Here is a 25,256-nt window from a genome sequence, read left to right as displayed (position 1 = left end):
TATTGTACTTGACAATGCCTACCTTTATAGATAAAAAGTTTAAAAAAAAATATTTGCTGAAAGGCATAAATTAATTTCAGTAACTACAAAGGACATTCAAATTGTAAAAATAACAGAGGAAGGAAAAGCTGTCTGGCATGCCAAACAGACTTTAATGTGATTATTAGGTGCAGGTTTTTTAAATTAAAGGCAAAGAGATCTCAGATTTCATACTTGTGAAGTAATATCATTCACTTGTCTTACAGGATTTAAATTGATTCTGTTTGCTCCTGCAGTCACTAAGCTTATGCATTTGTGTTGCAAAAACAGACTGATTAGGATTTGTTGCCTGTACAGAAAAATACCAAGGTAGACAGCAAAACAATAGACAGGTGGCTATATTTGAGCAAACATTCTAAATTATCATGAAACCCAAAAACAAGGTTTGGGGAGTGCTTATTTTGTGATATCTCTTGTATGTCCAAGCAACAGATTCAGCCTTTTAAGTCTGACTGTGTGAGTTCATACTCATCGTACTTTATATGCCATTCTAAAATAGATTTCTTACTTTTGACAAACGTGAGCTCATTACCTTGCCAGCAAGAAAACATGTATATATGAAATGCATATGTAAAAGTTCATGAGTTTATTAGGTGTTTGGCTTCTGGAGATTGTTTTCCTAAGTCTGTTTTGCATTTTATTTTGTATACTATGTCTGTGTTAACTCAGTAACTGTGCAATCCAGTTGTGGATATTCTGAAAGATTCACCCCTAGCAGCTTGCATATATTTATGTAATCAATAGTTCTTGCAGTTGCTTATTGAAGTCTGAAGGCCTAGCTCCGTGTTGAGGTCTGAAAGGGGTTATGAATATCTTAGATGGGATTTAGATCTTATGTAGGTCCCTCAGTCTGAGAGTGAAATATTTGAAACGCCTGGCTAATCCCACAGACACACCAGAAGGTCTCTATTGATACTTGAAGGGAAGGAAAAAGTGGTTGCTGTTTACAGTTCCCTCGTTGTGCAGTTTGCTTCTCTGCAATCCTACAGTTGCCCCTACAGTTTTTGCAGAATTGGGCAGCACAAATGTATACCCAAATGCAAAAAGGATTGATTTCCTTCATATAAAGCATGACTAGCACATTCTTTTCACTTAAAGGAGAAAGTTTTTTACAGAAGACACCAACTTTTAATTCAAATAGGTGGCTTGTGGGGTGGTCATGCCAGTGACGCTGCAACTTTTTAGAGTGGCTTGAATTAATGTAATGTCCCACATGCATCCTGGTGAGCTGGGTTTGAATTCCATTGCAGAAGTCATAGCTTCTGACTCAGGATGCATTTTGCATTGACAGTCACAAAGTATGTCCAAGCATTTGTTGCAATGGGCATTTGAACCAACCTCTTGCCTTATGTGAGTGCCCACAGCATTGAGCTAAAGACTCTTGAACATGGATTCCAACTAATAAAAGGGAAAAAAAAAAAAAAAAAAGCATAGTATGAGGTTTCCAACATCAAGACAATTCTCGTTGCTGAATTCTTCCTCTTTCTGTGTCCTGAAAAAAGGAGTAATTCTGCTGCTGCTTTAAATTAACTATTTGGGCACTTAAACTGGAGAGAGGCTAGTGTTCTGCATCTGGTGATTTAGGCCAAGTTTGCCTTTTTTGCAGGCCACATCTTACAACTGCCTCATAATTAAACTCACAGTTGTTTTGGGTGTTTCTGTTGAGGAGGCTACCTCTTCTCCATCTGCTGTGGCAAAGTTTAGAATCACACACAGCTTCAAAGTCCGTAACCATAAGAAAACTGTACTGTTGCCAGCTGCAGCTGGTTGGTCTAAGAAAATTCAATTAAATTCCTAACATGTTTCTTAGTTTTTTCAAGAATAAAAGCTGTTGTCCTTAAAATAATAATTTGCTATGTTAGCGTTACATTCAACATGTCATTTACACAGTGGATAAAGACTAGTTATGTTACATAGTTTTGGGAAAGTTGGTAACAGTGTACTAAGCAAACTGTTGTAAGCAGTGCTAAAATAAAGGTGCATCTTCTGATTTGACATGCATCGTTTCAAGAGTTCTAGTAAGTTGCAAATTGGGATGCTTGCAAAAATGGAGAACGATTTGGCTTGGTGCTTCAGTATTTGAAGTTTCACCAATCTGTTAAAACTGGCAGACAATTTTAACAGCCCTTTTAGTGTTTGTAAAGCAAGGCAGTTTATAAAGCAACAAATGTTGAGTCTGTCACATGAAAATAGATGAATGGGTTATTATTGTTGTCTGACTTCGGTCACACAGTTCTTGATACAATTGTGGATGCTATGAAAAAAATATTTAGATCTAGATTGGAAGAAAACTCAGTGCAGCAGGTAGTATTTTGATTATCAGGGGAGACCTTTAAATTTGGCAGTCTATTTTGTGCTGTTTTGGAAGGTTAGAGCTGCAAAAACCTACTACTTCGACAAAGCCAGAAAGGCATTAAAATTCTTGTGTGTCTGGCTTTCCTTTATGAGAAAAGTGTGATTATAACTCAAATTAGCCTCAAAGATTCAAGTAGTTCCTTATTGCTGCCTATTAGCCTCAACTACTCACAGTCTGTCTCCACATTATTTTTCTCTAATTCCAGAGATCTTGGTGTTTTTACATGACATAACTAGACATGGAGTGTGCAGGAAGCTAACTAGATGAACAGGGCACTGCTACTGGGACAGCAGATTTCTGATAGTTGATGCTGAGAAACTGGCAGCTTTAGTAAATATTTAGAGAACTTCTGCTCAGGAAGATGCTAAGATTATTAAACAATTTTATCAGAGCCCCCGGTTTTCAGTAGCACGATAACGTCATCCTTGCAAGACGGTTATATACATTTGGGAAGCCAAATGTCTGTGTCTTATGGTCATAACCAAATGGCTATGTCTTCCTCTACAAACCCCACATTATTTTCTCAGAATGTTGTCAGAAACCAAGAGGATTTTACTTCTGTAATTATCTGGTGCGATGCTAATCAAAATAGTATCCTGTTCAGGGAAGGAAGGTAGATTGTTGCCCACAGAAAATTGCCAGGAGACAGCAAATGGCAAAGGCTGCAGAGCCCTGTGGGCATGTGCCCTGCGAAGCTGGGCAGGTTACGGTGCTGGAGACATCAGCTGAAGTGAGGGGCTGCTGGTTGCTGCTGTGGGAATGGGGAATTGCTCTTCAGCTTTTGCAAAAGGGCTGTTTCTCTCAGTTTGGCATCAGTAGGATCACTGTACCTGACTTTACAGGGTTTTTCCTCTAGATCTCTCACAATTCTGTGCTTTTTTATGCCTATCTTCCCTGCAGGATGAAAAGTAGCCTCTCATTCATGTGATCACAACATTTGCTTTTGCCTGCGCTACTGAGAGTCTTTTAAGCTGACTCTGAATAATTATTTTTTTTCTCCTGTATATCTCTGGAGCTTCGATTGTCCCATCTGAAAGAAGTGGCAGGTGTCCAGGGTAACAAGAGATTTAACATTTGGATGTTCACGATGAGGAATGTTTTTACTCCTAGGTGTCTCATTGAGTAGCAACTAGTCTTGTGATCCAGACTAATTGTCAGCAGTACAGGAGGAAACCATCTCTGTCTGGCTTTCATCACATAAAATCATCCCACTAATCCCACTTGCTTTCGATAAAATCTTTTTGTAGCTGAAGAGCTATTGAAACTGAATTCAGAAGGGAGTTCTCAGAAGCAAACTGTTCATGTGGCTTTTTTCTTTAGGTCCCACAGTAAGATGGTTTGATTTCTGCTTCAGCAATTTGATTGCTTGCATCCAACCTTTTGGGGGTTTTTGGTCATCTTTCTCAATCTAAAAAAATCTTTTTCACTGTGCATGTGATTACCTGACTTCATTTGTGACGTGTGTTATCCCTGGTGGACTACAGGGATGCCTAGGTTATTTGGGCAGGGAAACAGAAATGTTTAAAGCTGATTTCTCTAAAATAATGCAGCGTGTCTGTTCAGCAGTACAGATACTTGCAGGAATATGAGATCTGCCCTCTTCTGTTTTAAATCAATTTCACAGTCCTGATCCTTATTATTTAAGGTGTCCCCAGACCCAGCATTACTTAAGAACTGGCTAATACTCCGGTGAAAGCTGTTGTCAATAACAGCAGGCTTTTAGCACAACTTTTCACAGTCATGATAAAACTCATAATTTAATGTACATGAAAACTGTAATTTTAAAGCATTATGCAGGAACAATCAGCAATAATAACTAGAAGAGTGATTCTATAGCTGCTTCATACTTTGAATAACAGTATTTAATTAGGGTAACAGATAACATACTTGGAAAAAGTAATAATATAAGCAAGTTATAAGAAATTGAGTAGAGAAAGCAACAGAGCAACTTACATTGCGTAACAGTGATTTTTTTAAAAAAAAAATCACTGTTAAGAACTACCTAGTTCTTAACACCACCCACCACAGGACAGGGAATTTAAATTGGTATTGAGGATATCAGAAAGTGTGGAGGAACTGGCAACAGAAGAGTCTGCAAACTTGAGTGGCAAGAGCAATGATTAAACTCAAACATAGGAAATTGAAATACAATTTCTTGTGTTCCATAGGTTGGATTCCTAATAATCCTTAGTAGTTTAATACTGACATGTTATGATTCTTGCCCTGTCGGCATCTTTAATAGCAATGACAGTTGAAGCTGATGGACAAATAAATCTTAAGTCTAAATAAGTGATACCTGAAGTCAGTGCAAAGAGCTGGAGTAGACATGAGCTGTACATAGCACCTGGAAAAGGTCTTGCAAAAACATCCATAAGAAGAAAGATGACCAAAAAAAAAAAAAAAAAAAAAAGGAGAGAATAATAGACAAATAATCTTCTCATGTAACCTGTGAATGATGATAGTAAAGCAGTAAGTAAAAAGATTGATGACTTGTCAAACTTAAGTCAACTGAAGGTGCTTGTTTAGTGTTTGAAATTGTAGATTTTCAATATCTAAACCATACACACAGTTGTTATTTCCAGCTTACCTGCTGAATGTTCAAATTGAAAGTCCATCAAAATGTGGACAGATGCCATAATACCTTCAGAAGAGAAAGCATTGGAAATATTAGGTGTGATAAATGGAGTAACTTACTACAAATGCTACATTTGGGTCCACCAAGTTGCTATGGCTGAAGTTAGCTAAAATAAGATAATCTATGGCAAGACCGGTACTTCTGAACTTTTCGCATGTACAGGGAAATGTGAAACGCCAGTAGAAGCTAGGAATAAACCAAAATCCTTCACTGTTCTAGTGGAGAGGCCTGGTTTAGATTCTAATTCAATCAGATGTAATATGCAGCAAAATTTGTATTGATTATGGGATACTGACACTAACCTAATTTGGGAACGTCTGTCTTGCAAAGGAAACTTGAATCCAGCATATTGATTTGCACCACTTCCAGTGCAAAGTTTGTTGCATGTGCAGTCTCAGTTTGAAGGATGAAATGGTTAATTGCCAACCTCTGAAAAGTCAGAGTTGAATGTAGAGACAACTGAACATTGGCATTGAGGTAGCAACTCGGTATACTGCTTGCGATTTGTTCTGCTCTATTTTCTTAAGGGAATCTTTCTGTCTTTTTTCCTGTCTTCTTGGCCTTATGAGTAAGCTGTACATCTTTGAAAGAAGTACTTTTAAAATTGCAAAATGGTACAGAAACTCTTTTTCTGGAATGCATGAACGTAGATAGATAATGCCTTGCCGTATTCACATCCACGGCATCATTGCAGAAATCCTCTAAAGGATCAGCTGCTTGTTTGCATGGCAAGTTCTTCTCACTCGTTTCAAGGTAATCTATTATAGCCCAGTTTATATAATACAGTTTGTAGTTAAGAGATGCATAGCGGGACAGCACTCAGGATCCATTCTGTTCAGCAGGCAAGAATGGATTCCCCTCCACTCAGCCTTCATAGGCTTCATAGTAGGGAGACACTACTAATAATGAAAATGGAGCACGACTATTTTAATTTTTATTATTTTAGACTATAAGCTCTTCAAGGAAGGTAATTTCTGTTAGTGGATCATCTGTTTTAAGGAGAATCACAGAATGGTCTGGGTTGGCAGGGGCCTCTGGAGATCATCTAGTCCAGCCCCCTGATAAAGCAGGTTCACCTAGAGCAGGTTGCGCAGGATCACATACAGGTGGGTTTTGAATGTCTCCAGAGAAGGAGACTCCACAGCCTCTCTGGGCAGCCTGTTCCAGTGCTGTCACCCTCAAAGTCAAGAAGTGCTTCCTCACATTCAGATGGAACTCCCTGTGCTGCAGTTTGTGCCCGTTTCCCCTTGTCCTGTCGCTGGGCACCACTGAACGAGCCTGGCCCCAGCCCCTGGACACCTGCCCCTAAGGTATTTGGGTGCATCGGTGAGACCCCCTCTCGGTCTTCTCTTCTCCAGGCTGAACCGGCCCAGCTCTCTCAGCCTTTCCTCATTAGGGACACGTTCCAGTCCCCTCATCATCTTTGTGTCCGTCTGCTGCAGCCTCTCCAGCAGTTCCCTGTCTCTCTTGAACTGGGGAGCCCAGAACCGGACACAGCACTCCAGATGCGGCCTCACCAGGGCACAGCAGAGGGGGGGTCACCTCCCTCGACCTGCTGGCCACGTTGCCCCTAATGCCCCCCAGGGTACCACTGGCCTTCTCGGCCCCACGGGCACACTGCTGGCTCATGGGCACCTTGGTGTCCAGCAGGGCTGCCAGGCCCTTCCCCGCAGAGCTGCCTTCCAGCAGGTCAGCCCCAGCCTGCGCTGGTGCGTGGGGTTACTGCTCCCCACCTGCAGGACCCTACACCTGCCCTTGTTGAACTTCAGGAGGTTCCTCTCTGCCCAGCTCTCTGGCCTGCCCGGGTCTCGCTGAATGGCAGCGCAGCCTCTGGGCTACCAGCCACTCCTCCCAGTTTGGCATCATCAGCAACCTTGCTGAGCGCACACTCTGCCCCTTCATCCAGGTCACTAGTGAGTAAGTTGAACAAAATCCATCTTGGGCTTTTAAAATCAGGATCATGCAGATCCCAGACAGAACTGTTAGTGCTACTTAGAATTACCTGTTCATATTAGTATTCCATGATTTCTCTTTGAACAGTTAAAATTTTATCATACTGCAACAGTACAAACTGGAGTGTTCTATGCCAGATATCTACGTCTAGATAAAGATTTTGGTTAATTGGAGTTGGGATTTTTTTTCTTTTTTGTTCACAGAGTTTGCATTTAAATTTAATCACAACTTTCATTAAACTTATCAGCCCAGAAAATGAGGCTTAATTTGTTAAGTCTTGCTGTCATTTAGTTAAGGAGATCCAGCACTTGCCTATTTTTAAAGCAAAGTCCTGTAATTTCAAGAGCAGAAAGGTGGGTGGGAGGAACCAAAACCAGACTAGATTAGAAGCAGATGGTACCGAAGTATTTTAACTACTGAAGTACTCACAAATCTTGCATAGAGCAAAAATCCTGAGTCTTTTTATTTTCTTCTTCTAATTCCAGCAAATAGCTGTACAGGCCCCTGGCGTGTTGCTCTCCAGTGCAGCTCAGCATAGAGAATAATTGTTATTAACATTAGTTAGCTAAAACAGCAAAGTCTATGCTGTGGCTCTGAAGACCTGAATGATTTATATTGCGGGTAAATATGATCCCACAGGGAGGAATTTCTGACTTATTTTGTATATATTATTGGTTTTTTTAAGTTATTTTTGCTCTGGGCAGCACGCTACCAAGTGCTTTACGCTAAACAGATGTTAACATCTGTAGTCCCAGATTCAAATAGCAGGAAACACAGGTTCCCCATCCCAGGTAGTATTGGTTCTGATTCATTGTGTTGCGTGGTTACATTTTAATTGAGTGGCTCAGACTGCTTGATTTCGATTTCTAGCTTTTTCACTAAGGCCTCATATTCAAAAAAACTGAAATTAAAATCTGGTCTTCATAAAACATTTTCAGTACTTAAAAGTGTGTATGTTTCTTTGAGTACTACATTTTAAGATGCTTTTATTTGGTACTTGAATTTCAGATCTAGCATCTGTGTTACATCAAATTATCTAAGTGATTAAAAGGATCTTAATTTTAAATTAAGCCTGTCATCTTCGTTATCTATGGTAAGGCCCAGAAATTTGGGATGGGGAAGCTCCTTACTCTGGGTGGGAGAAAGCCTGCTTGTTTCCTTACTTAAGTAAAAATGAAAATGTTAAATCTGGTGTTACTTTTCTCCCAGGATACAGATTTTGGTATACATGGAGAGGCTGACGCAGGCAGCTCTCCATCCTTTGGATTCTCAGTAACAAATCTTTTTCCTGAAATATTGGAACTTAGGAGGTGTCTTCGCTGATCTTTGGTGTTCAGACTGTTAGATTTAATTTGGGACTGCATGCCTGTCCATTAGCATGCTTTGTCATCTGGACTTACGTGGGTTCTTTTGTTCAGTATTGAGAAACTGATATATAGAAGATAACTCATTTGTTTCCTTCCCCCCCCCCGCCCCCCCCCCCCCTTGTGGTATTTTTAGGTTAGAGAATTAAGGTTTTAACAATTAAAGAAAAAACCTGAATATCAACTGTGATGTATTATGTTGATAGAAATGTGTAGCATCACTTACATTATTTTAATAAGCTAGGAATGTTTTAGAAAGGACAAAGTCTAGAAAGTTAGTTTTTGCCAGTTTGGAATCTTTATATGAACAAAGCCAGCAGAAGAACATCAGCCTCGCAGTATTTAATGTATGTTCAATGTTGGTGTTTTGCAGCAACCTGCTAATGAATTCTTCAATAACCTGAACAATGTAATTTTTTAATAGTCCTTTCTCTTGTTGTTTTCATGCAGGTTACCATGAAAGCCAAAGTTCTGAAGGATCCCGTTACGTATACACCAGGTGTGTGCTACCAGATCCTCACTGATGCTTCCAAAAAGCACCATATTTGGATTATAGCTATGCAAGTACACTGCATTTGGTACCTTTCAGGGCATGCTTTGCTAAGAGACTTTTGCAACCTTGCCTTACTTTGAGCAAAGAAGTGATGGGTATTCTAAGGGAGTGTTTCCCTGTAGTTACATCCTTCCAGGCTTTCTTAGTCAGTTTATTCTGGGTTTTGGTTCATTTGTTCAGACTGTTCTGTTTGTTTGTATCAGTGTGGTAACCAGATAAGCTCGTAATTGGCAAAGTTCATTGCTTCGTAACAAATAATTTGATTTCTTGATGAGCATTTTCCTTAAGCTCTTCATCTGGAAGGTTTTTCCCCTCTCTGCACTGTTCTGAGTACCTTTTATATGTGGGCAGTTCCCTGCTTGTTTGTGGTTTGCTTTATTTTTTTAGAAGTGTAACAACAATACTTCCAACAGGTATCATTAGGCTCTCTGAGCTTAAAACACTGGCCCAGAATTCCAAGAATGTCAAAGTCAACGTGAATTTGCCAGACTACATAATCACCCAGCGGGAAAGGGAAGAGGAAGAGGAGGAGGAGGAGGGGAACTATGATCATATCCCAGAGCAGGTGCATGTCCAAATGGGTCAAAAGGAGACTATTGCAAGTGAAACTAGACACCGCAAACGAAGAATTGTCAAAGCACCTGAAACGACTCTGCTAGCAATGAAAGAGGTACCAGAAGAGAAGGGCAGAGGAAGACGCCAGAAAGACTTTGATAACGCTGAGCAAGAGGAAGACAGTGATGATGAGAGCAGAAAAAGAGAGAAAAGCCGTATCCCAGAAGAACTGTGGACTCAAAATCAACAGAAACTTCTTGAAATGGCCTTGCAGCAGTATCCAAAGGGAACATCGGATCGCTGGGATAAAATAGCAAAATGTGTTCCTGGAAAAAGCAAGGTATGCTTAGTTTTGTTTGAACTATAGTATAAATTGAGGGGAAACATATTTTCTACAGGTTTGTGATTACCTTAAGAACTGAGGGTCCATGCAGACAGGTTAGGTCTTTACTTAGCCTATTAGTCCAGACACAATCGACCTAAAGAGCATCACTGTCATGTTTGTTGTTTTTATTTAAAATACATTTCCACATAATTCAGTTTGTTTGATCTATTAGAGAGAATGTTGAAATACCTCCTTTTTCTTTTAAATACCTACCTCTCCTCTGCCTTTCAGATCTTTAATTGCAGGACAGATTAGATTTTAAACCAAATTTTTATTCAAAGTCAGTAACCAAATGTTGGTGAGCTGCTTTGCTTACACTTTTACAATACCTTTTACAATAGCTTTCTCAACCCATCTCAATGAACAAAGTAAGTAATCCATCTGTAAGTGTTAAATGCTCAATAATCTGATGTTCTTTTTGTAAGTGTACACTTTAAAACAGCATTCAGTGTCATTGATACAGTTGGTCTGTGCTAGATTTTGTAATAGTTGTGTGCTTGCTTCAGTCATTGTAGCAGCAAAAAATCCTTACATTTTTTTTTTGTGCCAAACACAGCATGAGAAAGCAGGAAGATTGGGTGGGGGATTTGAGTGTTTCTTTGGCTCTGAAGCTGTTCAACAGTATCTGGTATCAGCAGGTGCTATGTTAGCGACTGTAAAGGCCTGTCTTAACCTACCTGCGGCGTGGCTCGTACCAGAATAACTGTTCTGAAATAGGTATTACAATACAACCGTTTAATAATTGCTTTTAGAGTCATTGTCAGGAGGTACTGAGCAACTGTTTTCTTGGGTTTGCGTGCGCTAAAGAGAGAAATTATCCATTAAGAAACATAAATTGCAAGTTCATTTTTCTGATCTGCTCTTCACTATATGTAGATTCTCCTGAAATTCAGTGTGCAACTTAAAAAACAAAGCCAAAAAAAGACCCCAGAAAAACCCACACAACCCTGAGAACCTAGCTCTTCTAGATGAGGTAGCATGAGGAGAGTTAAAGCAATACTAAAGTATCAAACTTTAATCAACACTTTCCTTTTTCCTTTTAGGAGGAGTGTATAGCAAGATACAAGTTGCTTGTTGAACTGGTACAAAAGAAAAAAATGGCCAAAAGCTGAATGTTCTGAGCAGAAGAGATGTAGCTCATCTTTGTCAAAATGTGGTTTTAAATCTCATATGCAGGAAACTGCATTTTTGTACCTCAGTATTTCTATATGTCAGGTGCCTTAGTAAAAGAAAATATTAATAAATCTTATACCATCTTACCTATTCTGTGTTGAAGAATGAAGGTGTATTTTTGTGTTGGAGAGCGGCTTATGCGGATGTGTGGTAACAACATCTTAAAAATTAGTGGACCTTCAGGAAAGCCCACACTGATAATTGCACGCTGGAACTGGTAGGTTTACAGCCAATGAATATACATTATTTTTATATATATATATATATATAATATATATAAAAAGAACTTGTTGTTTTGGGGGTTTTTTGAAAGAGGCAATTGATCTGAAACTGTTTAGCAAGCACGAGAGTAATTGAATTCTGCACTCGGCATATATTTTTCTTTCTTGTAGCTGTAAATCCAAGACCGTATGCTTATAAGCATGTCTGCTGCTACATGAAATGTCTATTCATTCTAACAGTATTTTGAAGTAAGTAGTATTTCTGATGTTAACTTCCACATACATTTATATGCACCTGCAATATAATACCTTTTTTACCAACCCTGCAGACTAATACACAGTGATATTTGATAGTGCTCTTAACTTGGTAAAGTTGAAATGGGTAAGAACATTAAAGGCCTTAAGCTCTTAATTAGAATTAAGATATACAAGGCATATACTTCATGATCAGTTTTTAAGTATAGGACTTAAAAGCTAACATTATTGGGCTAGGAGTTCTCATATTTGGGGTATTTTTGTATACTCTGGGTTCAATATAGTTTAATTTTGTATTAGAATAGGTTATAAGGGTTATTATTCCTTACCTGCCATCTTGGTTTTCATAATTTTGGAAAAGCTATGCAAAGCTTACAGCGCTGGAATAAAGGGTACTTAATGGGCTCTAAATTATATCAATAAATCAAAGCAGTGATCATAGTCTTTTGTCAGAAACCTTATGGACTTGCATTTTTTGAAGATTTACCACACAAATTCTGATTTAATACCAGGATTCTAATAAGTTTTTGAGCTTTAAATCAGAATTAAAAAGAAAAATCAGGGGATCATGTATCTGAACTCAAAATTGGAAGTTGGTGGCTGAAAATCTGTCAGCTTTCTGCCATTTACACTGTTGATTTTTTCCCAGTAACTGCCAATTGTCTTGCTTGTGACAGAGCAGCATTTCACAGAACTTCATCCCATTCCCTTAAAACATTAAGGAAGAAATATTCAGGGAAGATAAGTATTCCATATGAGTTCCTTTATCAATAGGAAATATTTTTTTGTCATATATAAAAAAATTATCTTAGTTGGTAGAAATAATGATACTACAGCAACTTTACTAGACACAAAATAACGCTTCTGAATTTTCACAGAGAACTTCACTGGTTAACTGCATTGGAAACTAAACAGATTGAATAGTAATTCTGTGCTACTCATGCACCTCCTATGAAGGAAGAGTCTTAAATGAGATCAGGTGAGGTATTTTCAAGAGATACCCAGAAATCTTAACTTTCCAAAGGTATTAGCCATCCAGAATGCTCAAGGATAGATGACTGCAGCTGTAAAGCAAGGTAATTGAACTGGCTACAAAGAAAAGCTGCTAAAATGTTTAGGTGACTTGGTGAAAATTAACTTGGTGGAGCATTGATAGGGCTGGGGTAGGACAGCACAAGCGAACGGAGGAGATGGATTGTTCATGAAAAATTAGATGGGTAATTGGAATATTTCTGCCGTTTCAAAAAAAGAAAGCAAGTAACAGGAGAGTATAGCCTGTGAGGATAAGAATCATCTTTCCACTCTGGATTTAGACGACTTCATGTGGAATGGTATGCCTGGTTTGGTATATCACATTTCAAGGAAGAGGCAGACTTCCAGAAGACAGCAAAGAAAGAGAATGATCCAGAGTCTACAAAGCCTGATGTGCTAAGAAGGACAGAGGGAATTCTTGGTATTTGCTGTACAAGAGAGACGGGTCGTGGGGGAGAGAGAGATCTTCCAGTATGTAAAAGGAGAGCTTTGCACTTGTGTGATCTCGTCTCCCTGATACAACTAATACAGAACTGTTACATGCCTGTGGTGGCTATGAAGAATAATAACGGGCACAGTTTGGAGTGAGAAATAGTTTAGCTAGATACTGGGGCAAAAAAATCCAGTGGTGAACATAATAAAGACTTGGGAGGGCCTTGACACCTTTATCATTGGAAATCTTTTAAGAGCTTAAGATGTAAGAGCACCTGCTCAAGACTTGCCCATGTCACGACTGTGTATGTGGCAATAATTACATACTGCCTGCCCAACACCTTCAGCTTCCTCTGCCCTAGCCTTTCTGGATGGGGGATCTACTAAAGAAGGATGAGCACCACTTACTGGTAAGAAACTTTTCTCTCTTTTTTGTTTTTTGTTTTTTGTATTTTGTTTTTACGGACATTGACACTGAGAAACTTAAAGCAGTGCTCCTGACAAATACAGTTTATCTGAAGAAAGATCCTTAAGGATGGGCAGAGATTGCATGTGCCGTGCTGTCACACTTGTCAGGTTGTGTACCTGAAGGGATGGATGTCAGTGTCTAATCACTGGTGCTCCTTATGCCTAGATGGAAGTGAATTGACAGATTGCATCCTTACTGCTTGAAGAATCAAGCTGCCTGAGAGCAGAGACAAGCTGGCTGTGCAAGAGAAATGCATCGGCCTCTTCTGCAGTGCAGCTGCACTCTGAATGGGTGGCAGGCCCAACTGTCCCATGGTCAAGAACTGGAAGGGTTCTGCAGTGTGCAAGTGGAAGGGTGTTTCACACTGAGTAGTCTGGCAGCGGCGGTCTTTTAGGATGAGAACGTGAGTCAGTGTCCAGCATCAGTGGATCTAATCTCCGCAGGCACATCCTCGGAGACGGCCACCGAGGAGGGAGTCTGAGCCTTCCTGCAGTGATGTGGTGAAAGCTTTGTCCAGGCCCCAGCCAGTCTCGCTTCACATTTGGCTGCAGGGAGGAAGGTGGTGTGGGTAAGGGCCGGAGCGCTGGATGGTGACAGCCAGCCCTTTTGGCAGTGGATCGAGTCTGTGATGACTGAGGTCAGATGTGATGCTCACTGGAGCCATAGCCAGGCTTTGTTCCCTTGTGGTTCTGGTATCTACCACCAACGCTGGTTTTTCTAAAGCTTTCTGTCCCTGAAAATCAAGGTCACTCTAGGCTTGGGATTTAAGCAACTTCTTCCAACTTTTGCTCTAGCAAGGAATGCACATTTCCTTTAAGTAATGTTCGTATTTGCTTGCTAGCAAAATAATTTTAATTCCCTGGGCAGCTGTGAGCTGTACCTCAAAGAGCCTTTAACTTTGCGCATGAAAAGGTTTCAGTCTTACAGGGTCTGTGCTGTAGCTTCTGTACTGTGACTTGCACCTAAACAAGTCACATCCGAGCCTGTCTGGAGCCTCTTTGCACATCCCTGTTGACGGGATAGGCAAAACCCGACGGACAGTGGCATTTGGGGCAGACCAGCCAGGGAGGGCAGGGTTACCGTACCGTGCTGAGGATGCCTTCCAAACGTCAAGCTAAAGCATCAGAACGTTGTAACCTTGCCATCTGACAACCATACGCAAGTGAATGAGTAGAGTATGATGAGATGCTATAAAGGTCAGTAGTGCTCTAATTTAGTTCTAGAAGAGTTTGGACTGCATTCTTTTCAACTTTACAGCTGTCAGTGTATGAATTAAGGAAAAAAAAAAGTTCAGGTAAGATTTTGCAGTATGACCTCTGTGAGATGACTGTCTGAAAACAATAGCAATATTGAGTGTTTGACTTAAATAAGAGCCTTTTAAAGGCAGAACCAACAGTGAGAGTTTAGTGCAACTTACGAAAAACAGACACTGGCTAATCAGTTAGTTAATGTTACGCAATTATATTGCTGAAAGAGTAACACAGCTTGAATGGATAAAGTTGATAAAACCAGGATTTGAGATGTCATAGGCTGTCCAGTATTAGTTGGCTCATGTAAGCCATAAGGCTTGTTGTCAGTAAAGCTGGATTTTGGTAAAAAAAACCAGCAGAAAGTTCAAAAGCCTGTTAAAATGAAATTCTTCTGAAATGCAGTGGACTTGGGCTGTGCTGCTCTTGTGACACTGAACCGAGAGCGGTTCCCCACATGTGAGGGCAGGTCGGGAACCAGTGACTTGGCTACCAGTGACCAGCTCAGTGGCTTGGGCTGCTTTGGCATCAGAGGCATTCCACAGGGACAGCAGTATCGGCTTCTACTGAACCAGTGCCAAATCAGCCACAGACCATCATCTTTGATGTCAAGATCTGAAAAATCATTGAAACAAGGTTGGTTTTGACTGCATCTGGCCCTCACGTGAACTTGGCTTTGATGTGGTCTCTTTCTTTAAAGAGCTAGTGAATTGGATTTTCGTTTGGATGACAGAAGTCGCCTTTCTCAGTTATTTCCCTGCGGTTGATCAGGACTATGCGTACTGTAAAACATCCATTGCCATCTTGGGCTTCTGGCACCAATCTCTTAACAAGCTGAGATTTTAAGAATGTCCTGAATTTCTCAGTTTTACTAGTATTTCCAACTCTGCCCCTTTCACGCTTCTCTACATCTTACCAGAAGACTAATACCAGAGTTCAGGCAGTCTCTCAAATACTAAGAAACACAAGGAAAAAAAAGCAGGACTTGGTACTTTTACTGGTTTCAATGGAACTGCTCCAACTGCAGCAGGACAACCAGGTAAAGTTTTTGGCTTCATCTTAGATCCATGAGTAAAGCCCTCCAGTCTGTGACTCCAGTAGAAGGGACACTCAGGAGTTCCCGGAGGCCTCGTGCTGGTGGGCATATTGGGCTTTTCTTCCCTCACCTACAGGTCTACCAGTATGAAGTGTAAGGCTAGTGCCCCAGCATATACATGCTATATACTCTCCTATCACCGACCGTAACAAATAGGCGACACCTAACAGAGCCAGAAGCCAGATGGTACCCAGTGCTAGAGCTTGGCTAGATGGTGTGTAGGTTTAATCAGCAGAAATACCTAGTCCTCTGAGCCTCTTCACCTAATAGTATAAAACATTCACTACCCCTAGAAGTGTAGGGAATTTTTTCTAGCCCTGATGGCCTGATGGAGGGCAGCGACGCCCCTGGCTGTGCCAGATGAGGTTTCACATGCCCCTGGTGTTAGTTCTAAGCCTGCTCATTTACCTACCTTCTTTCAGGACTACAGTTTTCCCCACTTGAAAATAAAAGAAAAATATTCAGTCCACAGGACTTGAGCAGATGGAACAATACACAAATGGCACAGGCCTACGGCAACACCGTCTTCCTGTGCTGCTCGTTCCAAAAGCTCATCTCAGCCCGAGGCTGCACCCAACTAGCAAGGGGCTAAAAATTGCGAGGAAGCCGTAATGCATCACCGGTCTGCCACAGCCCGTCTGCCACAGACCTCGGATTTTACATTCAAGTGACGGTACAGAAAGGGTCAAGTTCCTCCTTGCTGCCTGGGAAATGAAAGACCGGGAGTTCCTCCCTGTGTTTACCAAAGCCTCCAGGTGCAATACGCAAAATTCCTGGAAAAAACACTTGCACTGTATTTTCTGTAAAACCAGCTCAAAATTACAGCAAAAGGCGGCGAGATCAGCTCAATGCAGGTACGGTGTAGATAAAGAACCTGTCCCGACTTGGTGAGAGCTCTGCAGAGATATCTGAAAATGAACTGGGGCCATCAGAGCAACAGCTCACTCCTGCGATTCACAGTAATTCTCTTTGAAGGATGAAAGCAAAACGACTACAGCACAGGGCTGCAACTGGACCTTTCTGGCCGGTAACCAAAATAAGTCCCTGGGCAGTATTGCAGCTGCATCAGTGGCTCCTGAAAGCAAAAATTTGCATGAGAAACATTTTAAAAAATTTGTTGTAATAACTTTTAGTGCAATTGAAATTCTCTTGTCATGTGATACCAACAGGAATACTCCGGTTCTATGAGAGTCACAAGCAGTATACAACTATAAACATCATTAAAGTTTATTAACAAAAGCTTTGTACATATCTTTTCATACACTTGGAATTTTACATCTAGTCAAAATAACAGCACATTTCCATCTTACCTTCTGTACAAATTGTTACAGAATATCCACCAGTGGGTTGAGTAAGTAAAATAAACCACTGGTTTACTTTTGTAAAGTATCTACAAAAGTGATTTGTGACATTTTTAAAAAATTCCCCAGAACATATAAAAATAAATTATTTTTACTTTTTCAATTAAATCTACTAATTAGAAATATTACAAATCAAAATATCAATGTTTTCTTATGAATTCTTCACAATACAAAACAGATTCACAAAACTTTATTTACAGAAATGAGGTAAGAACTGTGCAATGTTTAACTAAGAAACATATTGCAGAATTAACATGTTCTTCCAAGTAAGTACACAGTGGAGGTCTAATTACAGCTGGGTCCTTTCCTCTAATAATTCCCGCCTTAATATTGATTAGTGGTCATTACCCCCATTTAAACTATCCTTCACCGTACTGCATAGACTCATGCCATGAGATCAGCTACTGTCAGAAGTGTTGTAACACAAGTCCACCCGTTTCAACCACTGGTATATTTTAGTGGGAAATACTAACTCACTTTTTTTTGGTAGTTTATTAGCGAAAAGTGACCCAGGTAACAATCTGCCTGAGCTATCTACAGTGGTATAAACACCTCTAGTAAAGGCAGAATAACAAGGCTGCTGGTGCAACACAGAATATTCCTGCTGCTAACAAGGACACATCTAGTGCATGATCAGCTGTTTGCAGCCATCTCAACAAAATGGAGGTAGCGACAGGCACTTGGTTTAGGCCAAACACTACACAAACTTCTTTCCAGTGTGGCCTTCTCATCTAGTAAGAAAACTTTTGTCACTGGAACCAAACTGGTTCCTTTAAAAACCTCAGAACTCTAAAACCTACACCAAAATTAATAAGCTTTGGATTCCATACTGTAATTCTTCCTCAGGAAAAACTCCCACTATATGACAACAGGAACTTAAAGGAATAAAAAGTTCAGAAGTGGATTCCCTTATGAGTCAGGCTGCAAAATAGGCGTGTAAAAAAAGAAACAACAAAGAGCACGTCCCGGCTGCCATTACAAGCTTAGTCTAAAAGGATATATTGCAACTGCAGCGGCAGATCAGACTGGCTCGGGTGGGGTTGGTTTGCTTTTTAAAACTACCGCTCTGAAACCAAAGTAATGCATAGGACCGCAGACCGTTTACTAGCCTTTGAATCTGTAAGATCAGGACTGAGGAGTCAAGTATATGTTTTTCTATGGTTGATTTTGTACTTAGTACCATCATACTGACAAAATAATTACGGTTTGCAGAGTTTTATCTACTTCACAGTCTGAAACATTAAAAAGTACATCCATTTTAGTGCAACAAGAAAGCAAATGAAAGCCTACCAAAAATATCCGTATGAAAACTGTTAACCTTTTGCTGTGCAGCAAGAGCTCCTTGTTGCATTTCTTCAGTCTGCAGAAAGGAATACTGCAGTTTGCAGCCAGATGAAGTGCTCCAACAGCAGGACATGCAGTTCTCAATTATCATTCAAACGTCAACTCTTCTCTGACGCAACTGGTCCAGTTTTATCATTGAGCCTCTGTGTAAGAGAAAATACTTCTAAAAATCAGATTATAGCATACAGAGTTAAGTAAAATTAAATTCATACAAATGACAAAGCAGATGAGGTACATTTACTAGAGCTATTTAAATATTAACTCCTGCATTGTAAAATAATCATGGATTGTAAGAAAAGAATAATTAACGGAATAGTCCCACACTGAAGCAAATCATACTAAGCTTATCACGGCTAGCATTAAACACCAATTTTGCTGCTACTTTCATTCCAACAAGACTTGCTGCTCCTCGCTGTTGGTCTTTCATTAGAACTACACGATGGTCAGGACAAGTACCAGGGGACCTCTGCTACATTCTACCTACTGGAGAAGGCTGAAATCTACACTTCTCCGTCAGAATAGAAATACAATTTTCATTTTGCCCCCGTCACAATTATCTTTCTTTCATAAACTGCCACAAAGACATTTCCTGCAAGTATTGAACAGGACTGAACAAAACCCTCATCTCATTCACTAAGCATTCAGAAATACTTGAAAACCTGTTCCAGCTGGAAATGATATTAAAACATTCAAACTTGTGAAAAATAGAGAATTTGTTCAAAATTCTTTTGGAGTTGAAATAGTTCATCAATCCAATGCAATCTGCCTTAATCCTAACCTTTAGAAAAAAGACATAAAAGCAATTTTAAAAGAAATCTATTTCTAAGAGGTTTGGTTCAAAAGATGTTCTGAGATTTCCTGGAATTGTTTACAACTAACTGTTAGAAGAACAAAACCTGAAAATGTAACAGCATATTTGTAAAATATGTCAGTGCTGCCCGGTCACACTGTCCAAACCCAGTAAAAGCCATTTCAAAATATTAAAAATAAGGTCACAATATAGAAGAGCCTCTTCTGATGTAAACTAAAGAGAGGGTCTCAATTCCATACTAATTTTTAGAAAATGAGGGGAGACAACTTTTAAACATACTAGAACAGATTGTGAACATTTCTAAATGAAGGCAAGGCATTGAGCAAACCCCCACACTGCCAGAGCACTTCTGCTCTGACTGTCGGTGACCGGGAAAGAACGTGATCTTACCGGAACCCTGCAGTTTGCAATGAGCATGCACAAAGCATGATGAAAGTAAATGCCCACATTTTTGAATGGAAGGGAGCCGTTTCCAGGAAAACTGTCTGGAAAAGTCATGGTTTATGTTTTGTGCCTCACCCTATGTTTGGGAGGTACCACAAAAGCCCAGCTGCCTAAGTCCTTCTCTACCACCATGCCCCTAAAGCAGCTGGAGGCTTTAGGAGTGGGGAGCAGCAAGGGGACCGGTGTCTATCCCCCTAACGTTTCCCACCTGCCACAGCCAACAAGCTTCCCTTGTTTCACTGCTACTGCCACGTGACGTCTTCTCCAACACACGCCAGAACTCTGTATTCCTGCTTTACTCATCCTTTGGTTTTACAAGTTTCCACATGTTCCTCCCCTTCATCCTCTCCTAACTGTATGACCCTTAGAGAATTAAATCTATTCTCTTGACTCCTTGAAGAAAGAATTTCCATCTTGGAGATGGAGGTTATGGGCAAACACTGAAGAGAAGGGAACATCTTTGCCAGAAGAACGTACCTTGTTCCCTTAACTGTCTAGGAAAGGTGTTATTACTGTGTCAAGCAAAGGAGTTGCTCAGCCTCCCTGTGTACAGCCTCTCAGTTCTTCCCACACCAGAACCAAGATACACATGGCCCATTCTCCTATTACGTATTTCACCCTCCCAGCAACGGGCTCTTCATCTCTCAAGTCATCAATTAATCTCTGCAGCTTCCCAGGGACTGAGGCCTGTCCAGGACAAACTTTTTAAGATTATAAGAGGAACGATCTACAAAATTGTGGACATGAAGTTGGGGAAGAAGGTGTGGTGAAGAGAACTAGGGCTGCAGTTGTAATTACAAGAGGAAGGCAACGGTCACTGGATTGGTGTCCTGATCCGGGGAAGCAGGAGTGCGCATCAGACACGTTAGGTGTAAGTGACTACAAGTTCACAGAGTTCTGAACCTCATTAAGTGCAGCTGAAGGCTCAAGAATAAAGAAAATAAAGAAAAAAAACCCCACACCCTCCTTGAGTTCTGAATACAGGCACATAACTTGCTTCTAGTTACCTCATGGAGGTACTACATCAAAAACAAGGTGAGAAATATACTTACTGTCACCTTCTGAGCTGCATTATCTCCATGAATTGTAAGGAATGGGTTGGTAGTAGCTGCATTAAGTGGCGAGGCCTGTGTGCCTGAAAGTAAGTTGTTTATGGGTATCTGTGCTCCTCCCGTAATCTGCAATTGCTGTACTTCAGACTGATGGTGTTGGTGGTGGTGATGTTGTTGCTGTACTAATTGATACAAAAGGGCCTGATGTTGTTCCTTGAGTAATGAGGAGAGAGAGAGAGAGAAGGAAAAAAAAATAATCAAGAATTAGTTACTGAAAAATAACTCCTCCCTGGGTTCTTGCTTATGCCAATCTTTAGTCAGTGCAACCCTTAACCTAATCCCAGCTAATTTAGGTTGCGCTAACGAAGTTCCACAAGACTGTGTAAACAGAAGTGCCTATAAAATCTCCTGAAATCAGTAGCTCAGCAGAAGTTCAGTTAAGCCTGCTGGCTTTGTCAGGCCTTTATCTGAAGAAACATACCCGAGAAGAATGTCAAACCACGTTTGTCAAAGTACTGAAGCTACACAACTAACACCACATACAGTTAAACCAATTACTCCATGGCCTATATGAATACTGCAGGGCAAAGACAGCTCATGAGACGACACCCAAAAATCTTTTGCTAGAGTCCTAGTGGAATCAGAGAATAGCTTAGGATATGTAACGAGTCCATACATGGTCCCAAACTCTGCTGCCCAGAGCTGATGCTGAGAGAGACAAAGTCTCTCAGCCCCAGGTCTATGTTAGACAAAATGTGACTCAAGGCACTAGGGAATGATTCTTTTAGCAATACACACAGCCCAGTAACACCCTGTAATTTAGCATGACTGTCATCCAAAAAGGTTGAAGCAACTGAAAAACCAAGTGTTATCAAGATCTGTAATTTAAACAAGTTAAACACATTTCTAGGATTTGTATTAAACTGAGTTTATCCATGCCTTAGAATACAATAGAGGAACAAATCATAATTAACTCAAAAACTTACTGATGTGAGTTGCTGGGTACTTAGTAATTGCTGAAATTGCTGGTGCTGTTGATGGAGTAGAAGTTGTCTTTGTTGGTCAGGAAGTAATCCTAGTCCCGAGGCACTGTAGGATTTGACAGGGTAATACTGTAGTTTATATGAAAGTACAGGAACTTTTTACATTAGCTTTCCATTGAAACAAAAAATGATGCATAGAAATAGACAGTTCCTATTTAGCATTTTGATTGCATATTGTCAAATCTGTCTGTCCAGTTGCGTTTTTGATACATATCTAGACATTGCCACCACCACCCCAGTCTCCTTTATGCTGAGCAACAGCAACTCTTGCCTATGATGTAAGTCTACTACACACACATTGTTTTAAACTCAGATAATAATTACCATTTCTACATTTTTTCAGATATTTTATACAGTAAGGCCAGATTTTATATTTTAAGAGAGCTCTTGCCAACCTTTAAAACTTAACTAGCATTTACTTTGTCTTAGTTTCCTTCTAATTCTCATCTTTTGCTATATTCAAATCTATCACTATATTGCCCAAACCTCGTCTGTAATTCAGCAAACATTCAGCCTTGAATTGGGCCAACTGATGCTGCCATGGAGTGAAGCGGGCTGCCTCTGCGCTTGCCAGCTGCTTAGCTCCCAGTCCTCATTTTCAAGCCTACATAAAATTTTCTTCAGCTATTTCAGAAGTTGGACAGGGAACTGATCCAACTGACAACTGGTCTGGAAATAAAGAGTTTCCTTAGCTATTCCACTTCACGTAAGACCAGCAGCATGAGGTTTGGACCAGAAGACCAGGAAGACAGCTGGATTCATCTTTCGGTACCAGTGTTAGCTTTTACTAGTTTAAAACACCCACTGAATTATCAAGGTGTAGTTTCACAATAGGTTTACCCTGCTATTGAAAGGTTAAATATTTCCCTTTCAGCTGTACATTTCTGTCCTTGCACAATCAGCTACATCTTGTGGGAACCGAGCTGCAACCTGAGCCAATACAAAACACACTAAAAGATTATCTATTAATGTAGATGCGTTTATTGTGTGAATGCACAGCACTAGTACCAGCAAGGTGTGCACAGGATGACCAACAGGATGACAGGACTGCTATTTGTGATAGATATTAAGGAATTAAATTAACTTAAATCAGCCACAAATCCCCACAATTAGGCTACAATAATTTAGATTTCAGGTAAAAACTGCATAATCACAACTCCACAAAATATTCCAGGTCTACACACACCAGGGATTTAACGTAACAGAACACAAAATGGGACAGCATCATTCTATTTATTCCCCAATAACTGCTAGCAACGTTTGTTTGTTGAAAGCAGAGATGACACTTCATCTACCCAAGGAAACTCCTAGATTCCTCCTGTGCATTTGACTTTTAAACAGTGACACTCACAGATTAACTGAAATTCCTTCAAACAACTTTAAATTCAACTATCAAAAATATTTATAACATCTGCAAAAAATAAGCATTTTCAGTTTGACTATTACCATTATTTCCTTCTTCTCTTTTTACCTCATTTTTTCTGTATTCTATACTGAAATGAATCTTCTCCACTTTTTTTTCATTCTTTTTATATCATTCTTTTTTCCTCTATCATGTTTTACCCTTGCACTTTTTTCTGCTGTTGTCCTCCCTTCTCTTTATCCGCTCTGCCTTCCTCTCTCCAAATGCTTTGGCACTCGGAAGAAAACACCCTCAAGCCAGTAGCTGAGATCTAATTGTCTAGAAACAAAACCCTGCAGCTCCTGAGCTTCCCAGAAGAGGCAGTTCATGGGATTTCACCACAGAGCTTTCTCTAAACCAGATCAGCTTGCAATGTAAATTTAATCCTTTTTAGCTTCTCATTAAAAGGTATATGATCAGTCTGAAACTCTCCATCCTACAGTCTTCTCTGGTTGCGAGAAAGTAAAGAAAGAATCCTATCTTTTTCCTCAAATCATTTAATCTCCAGGTTGCTAACAATCTGTATTAAGCCATCTTTTTCCCAGAAAAGGATCAAGTATCCCTCTCTGCCAAGTGAATGTAGGCTCTTTTACCTATAATTTGAAACTCTCTCAAACAGCAGTGTGCAAATCAGTGTTTTCTCACCTCCCTATGTCCCACAGGTAAAGATATGAATAAGGGCAATATGCGTAAAGAAGTCCTCACGTATTGGTGAGTAACTAGCTGCTTTTCACATAGAACTGTGCAAACAAGATTCTGAAGCTTGGGAAGTTCCTGGAAGTTGCTACTTAAAAGTAACATTTGTGAAGTCTTTTAATTACAGAACAGCACGGAGAAGTTAGAAAGTAGGACTGAGTTCTCATGTGGCTTTCCATCGTCTTGCGCATACAGATTTAAACCCCCTCCAAACTTGATCACCATTATGTGATCTACCCAGGTTCAGAGCGTGCAATAGCACAGTAGCAAACCTCCACGCCTGCCTGTGCTTGTTACCATTTAACCTTCCCACTTACACAGTTTGAAGAGTAGTGATACCTAGAGAAATTTAACATTAAAGAACTAGTCAACTACTTGCCACTGAAATAGCACTCAATAGAACAAGAAGAGTGGCAGGAATAAATGGTGTCCTTAGACTCTAAGAACCAATAATCTCAACCAATGGAAAATACTTTTTTTTGGTTGTTTTTCCTTCGTCCAAAAACATACCAGAGCCTCTCCACAACTTAGTTCCAGTGAAGTTTTTTTATATTTTTCACCGAAGTGTTTGTAATGGAAAAAACAGGAATAAGCAGTGTACATGTCATTACTAAAATGGTATTATCACTAATTAGCATTAGTGCTTGCTCAGCCTGAGCTTTTTTTCCCTCTAAATATACAACTAGAAGCAGTGAAAACTCACAGAAAATGGGGGCAGTGGTGGAACACCTCAAAAAGGAAGGGGCCCCAGCAAATCAGCTGGATGAGGTCATTAAAAGCAGAGAATTGTGTGAGAAGTGCACCTTAAGATTAATGTTTGTATTCAATTAGTATTATCGAGCAAGCAGTGGAGAAAGAGATTATGCAAGAACAGAAATAGAGCAATTGAGATGGTGGCAGTGTTGTACAGCATAAGCTTGTTGGAGGAGAAAATGGGGAATCATTGGAGTATTCCAGACTATGCTAAAAGATAGCATGAAGCTTAGGAACAGGATACTAGTTGCAGTATTCTGTGTGAACTGGAGTGGTCTACTACTAAGCTACACACACAAGAGTTACAGCAGTTAAGAAGAATATTAAAAAAAATTAAAAATAAAAAAAGAATAATTTCTGCAATATAAAAAGTCAGAAATAAATAAGCGGTGTATTAACAATACCATGAGAAAACAGCAGTATGACTGGTATATTCTGGCACTGCCTGAAAGTGGAAAGCATTATACTGACTTTGGCTAGCACTTCTCATTCCTCCTCCCACTTTTGGGGAGAGTAACACAAATTCTTCGTGTTTTCAGCAGACCTCTGATAGTCAGGAAAGAAGGTAACTTTTCATTAATGAAA

The 25,256-nt window shown here is 40.0% G+C and overlaps 2 protein-coding genes across 7 annotated transcripts in view; one reads left to right on the top strand and one right to left on the bottom strand.

Moving 5' to 3' along the window:
• Positions 1–11,099, top strand: part of DNAJC1 (DnaJ heat shock protein family (Hsp40) member C1) — a 113,403-nt gene extending 102,304 nt beyond the window's left edge. Inside the window, exons 10-12 of the mRNA XM_055806260.1 lie at positions 8,798–8,846; positions 9,314–9,795; positions 10,884–11,099. Of these exons, the coding sequence (XP_055662235.1) occupies positions 8,798–8,846; positions 9,314–9,795; positions 10,884–10,952 (600 nt within the window). The 3' untranslated portion in view covers positions 10,953–11,099. The remainder of the gene's footprint in view (positions 1–8,797; positions 8,847–9,313; positions 9,796–10,883) is intronic.
• A 5,869-nt stretch (positions 11,100–16,968) lies between these two features.
• The window catches only part of MLLT10 (MLLT10 histone lysine methyltransferase DOT1L cofactor), a 136,913-nt gene continuing 128,625 nt past the window's right edge, over positions 16,969–25,256 (bottom strand). For 4 of the 6 annotated variants that reach the window (XM_055806257.1, XM_055806254.1, XM_055806258.1 and 1 more), the window contains 3 exons: positions 21,764–21,866; positions 20,778–20,990; positions 16,969–18,630 (listed from right to left, as the gene is read on the bottom strand). In XM_055806257.1, the coding sequence (XP_055662232.1) occupies positions 18,562–18,630; positions 20,778–20,990; positions 21,764–21,866 (385 nt within the window). In that variant the 3' untranslated portion in view covers positions 16,969–18,561. The remainder of the gene's footprint in view (positions 18,631–20,777; positions 20,991–21,763; positions 21,867–25,256) is intronic. The other 2 variants (XM_055806255.1, XM_055806259.1) reach the window with 1 other exon arrangement.

Source organism: Falco peregrinus, chromosome 5, assembly GCF_023634155.1.
Source record: "Falco peregrinus isolate bFalPer1 chromosome 5, bFalPer1.pri, whole genome shotgun sequence".
NCBI classification, from domain to species: domain Eukaryota; kingdom Metazoa; phylum Chordata; class Aves; order Falconiformes; family Falconidae; genus Falco; species Falco peregrinus.
The sequence above is the reverse complement of the archived record's forward strand: the minus strand, read 5'-3'. Positions and strand labels throughout refer to the sequence as shown.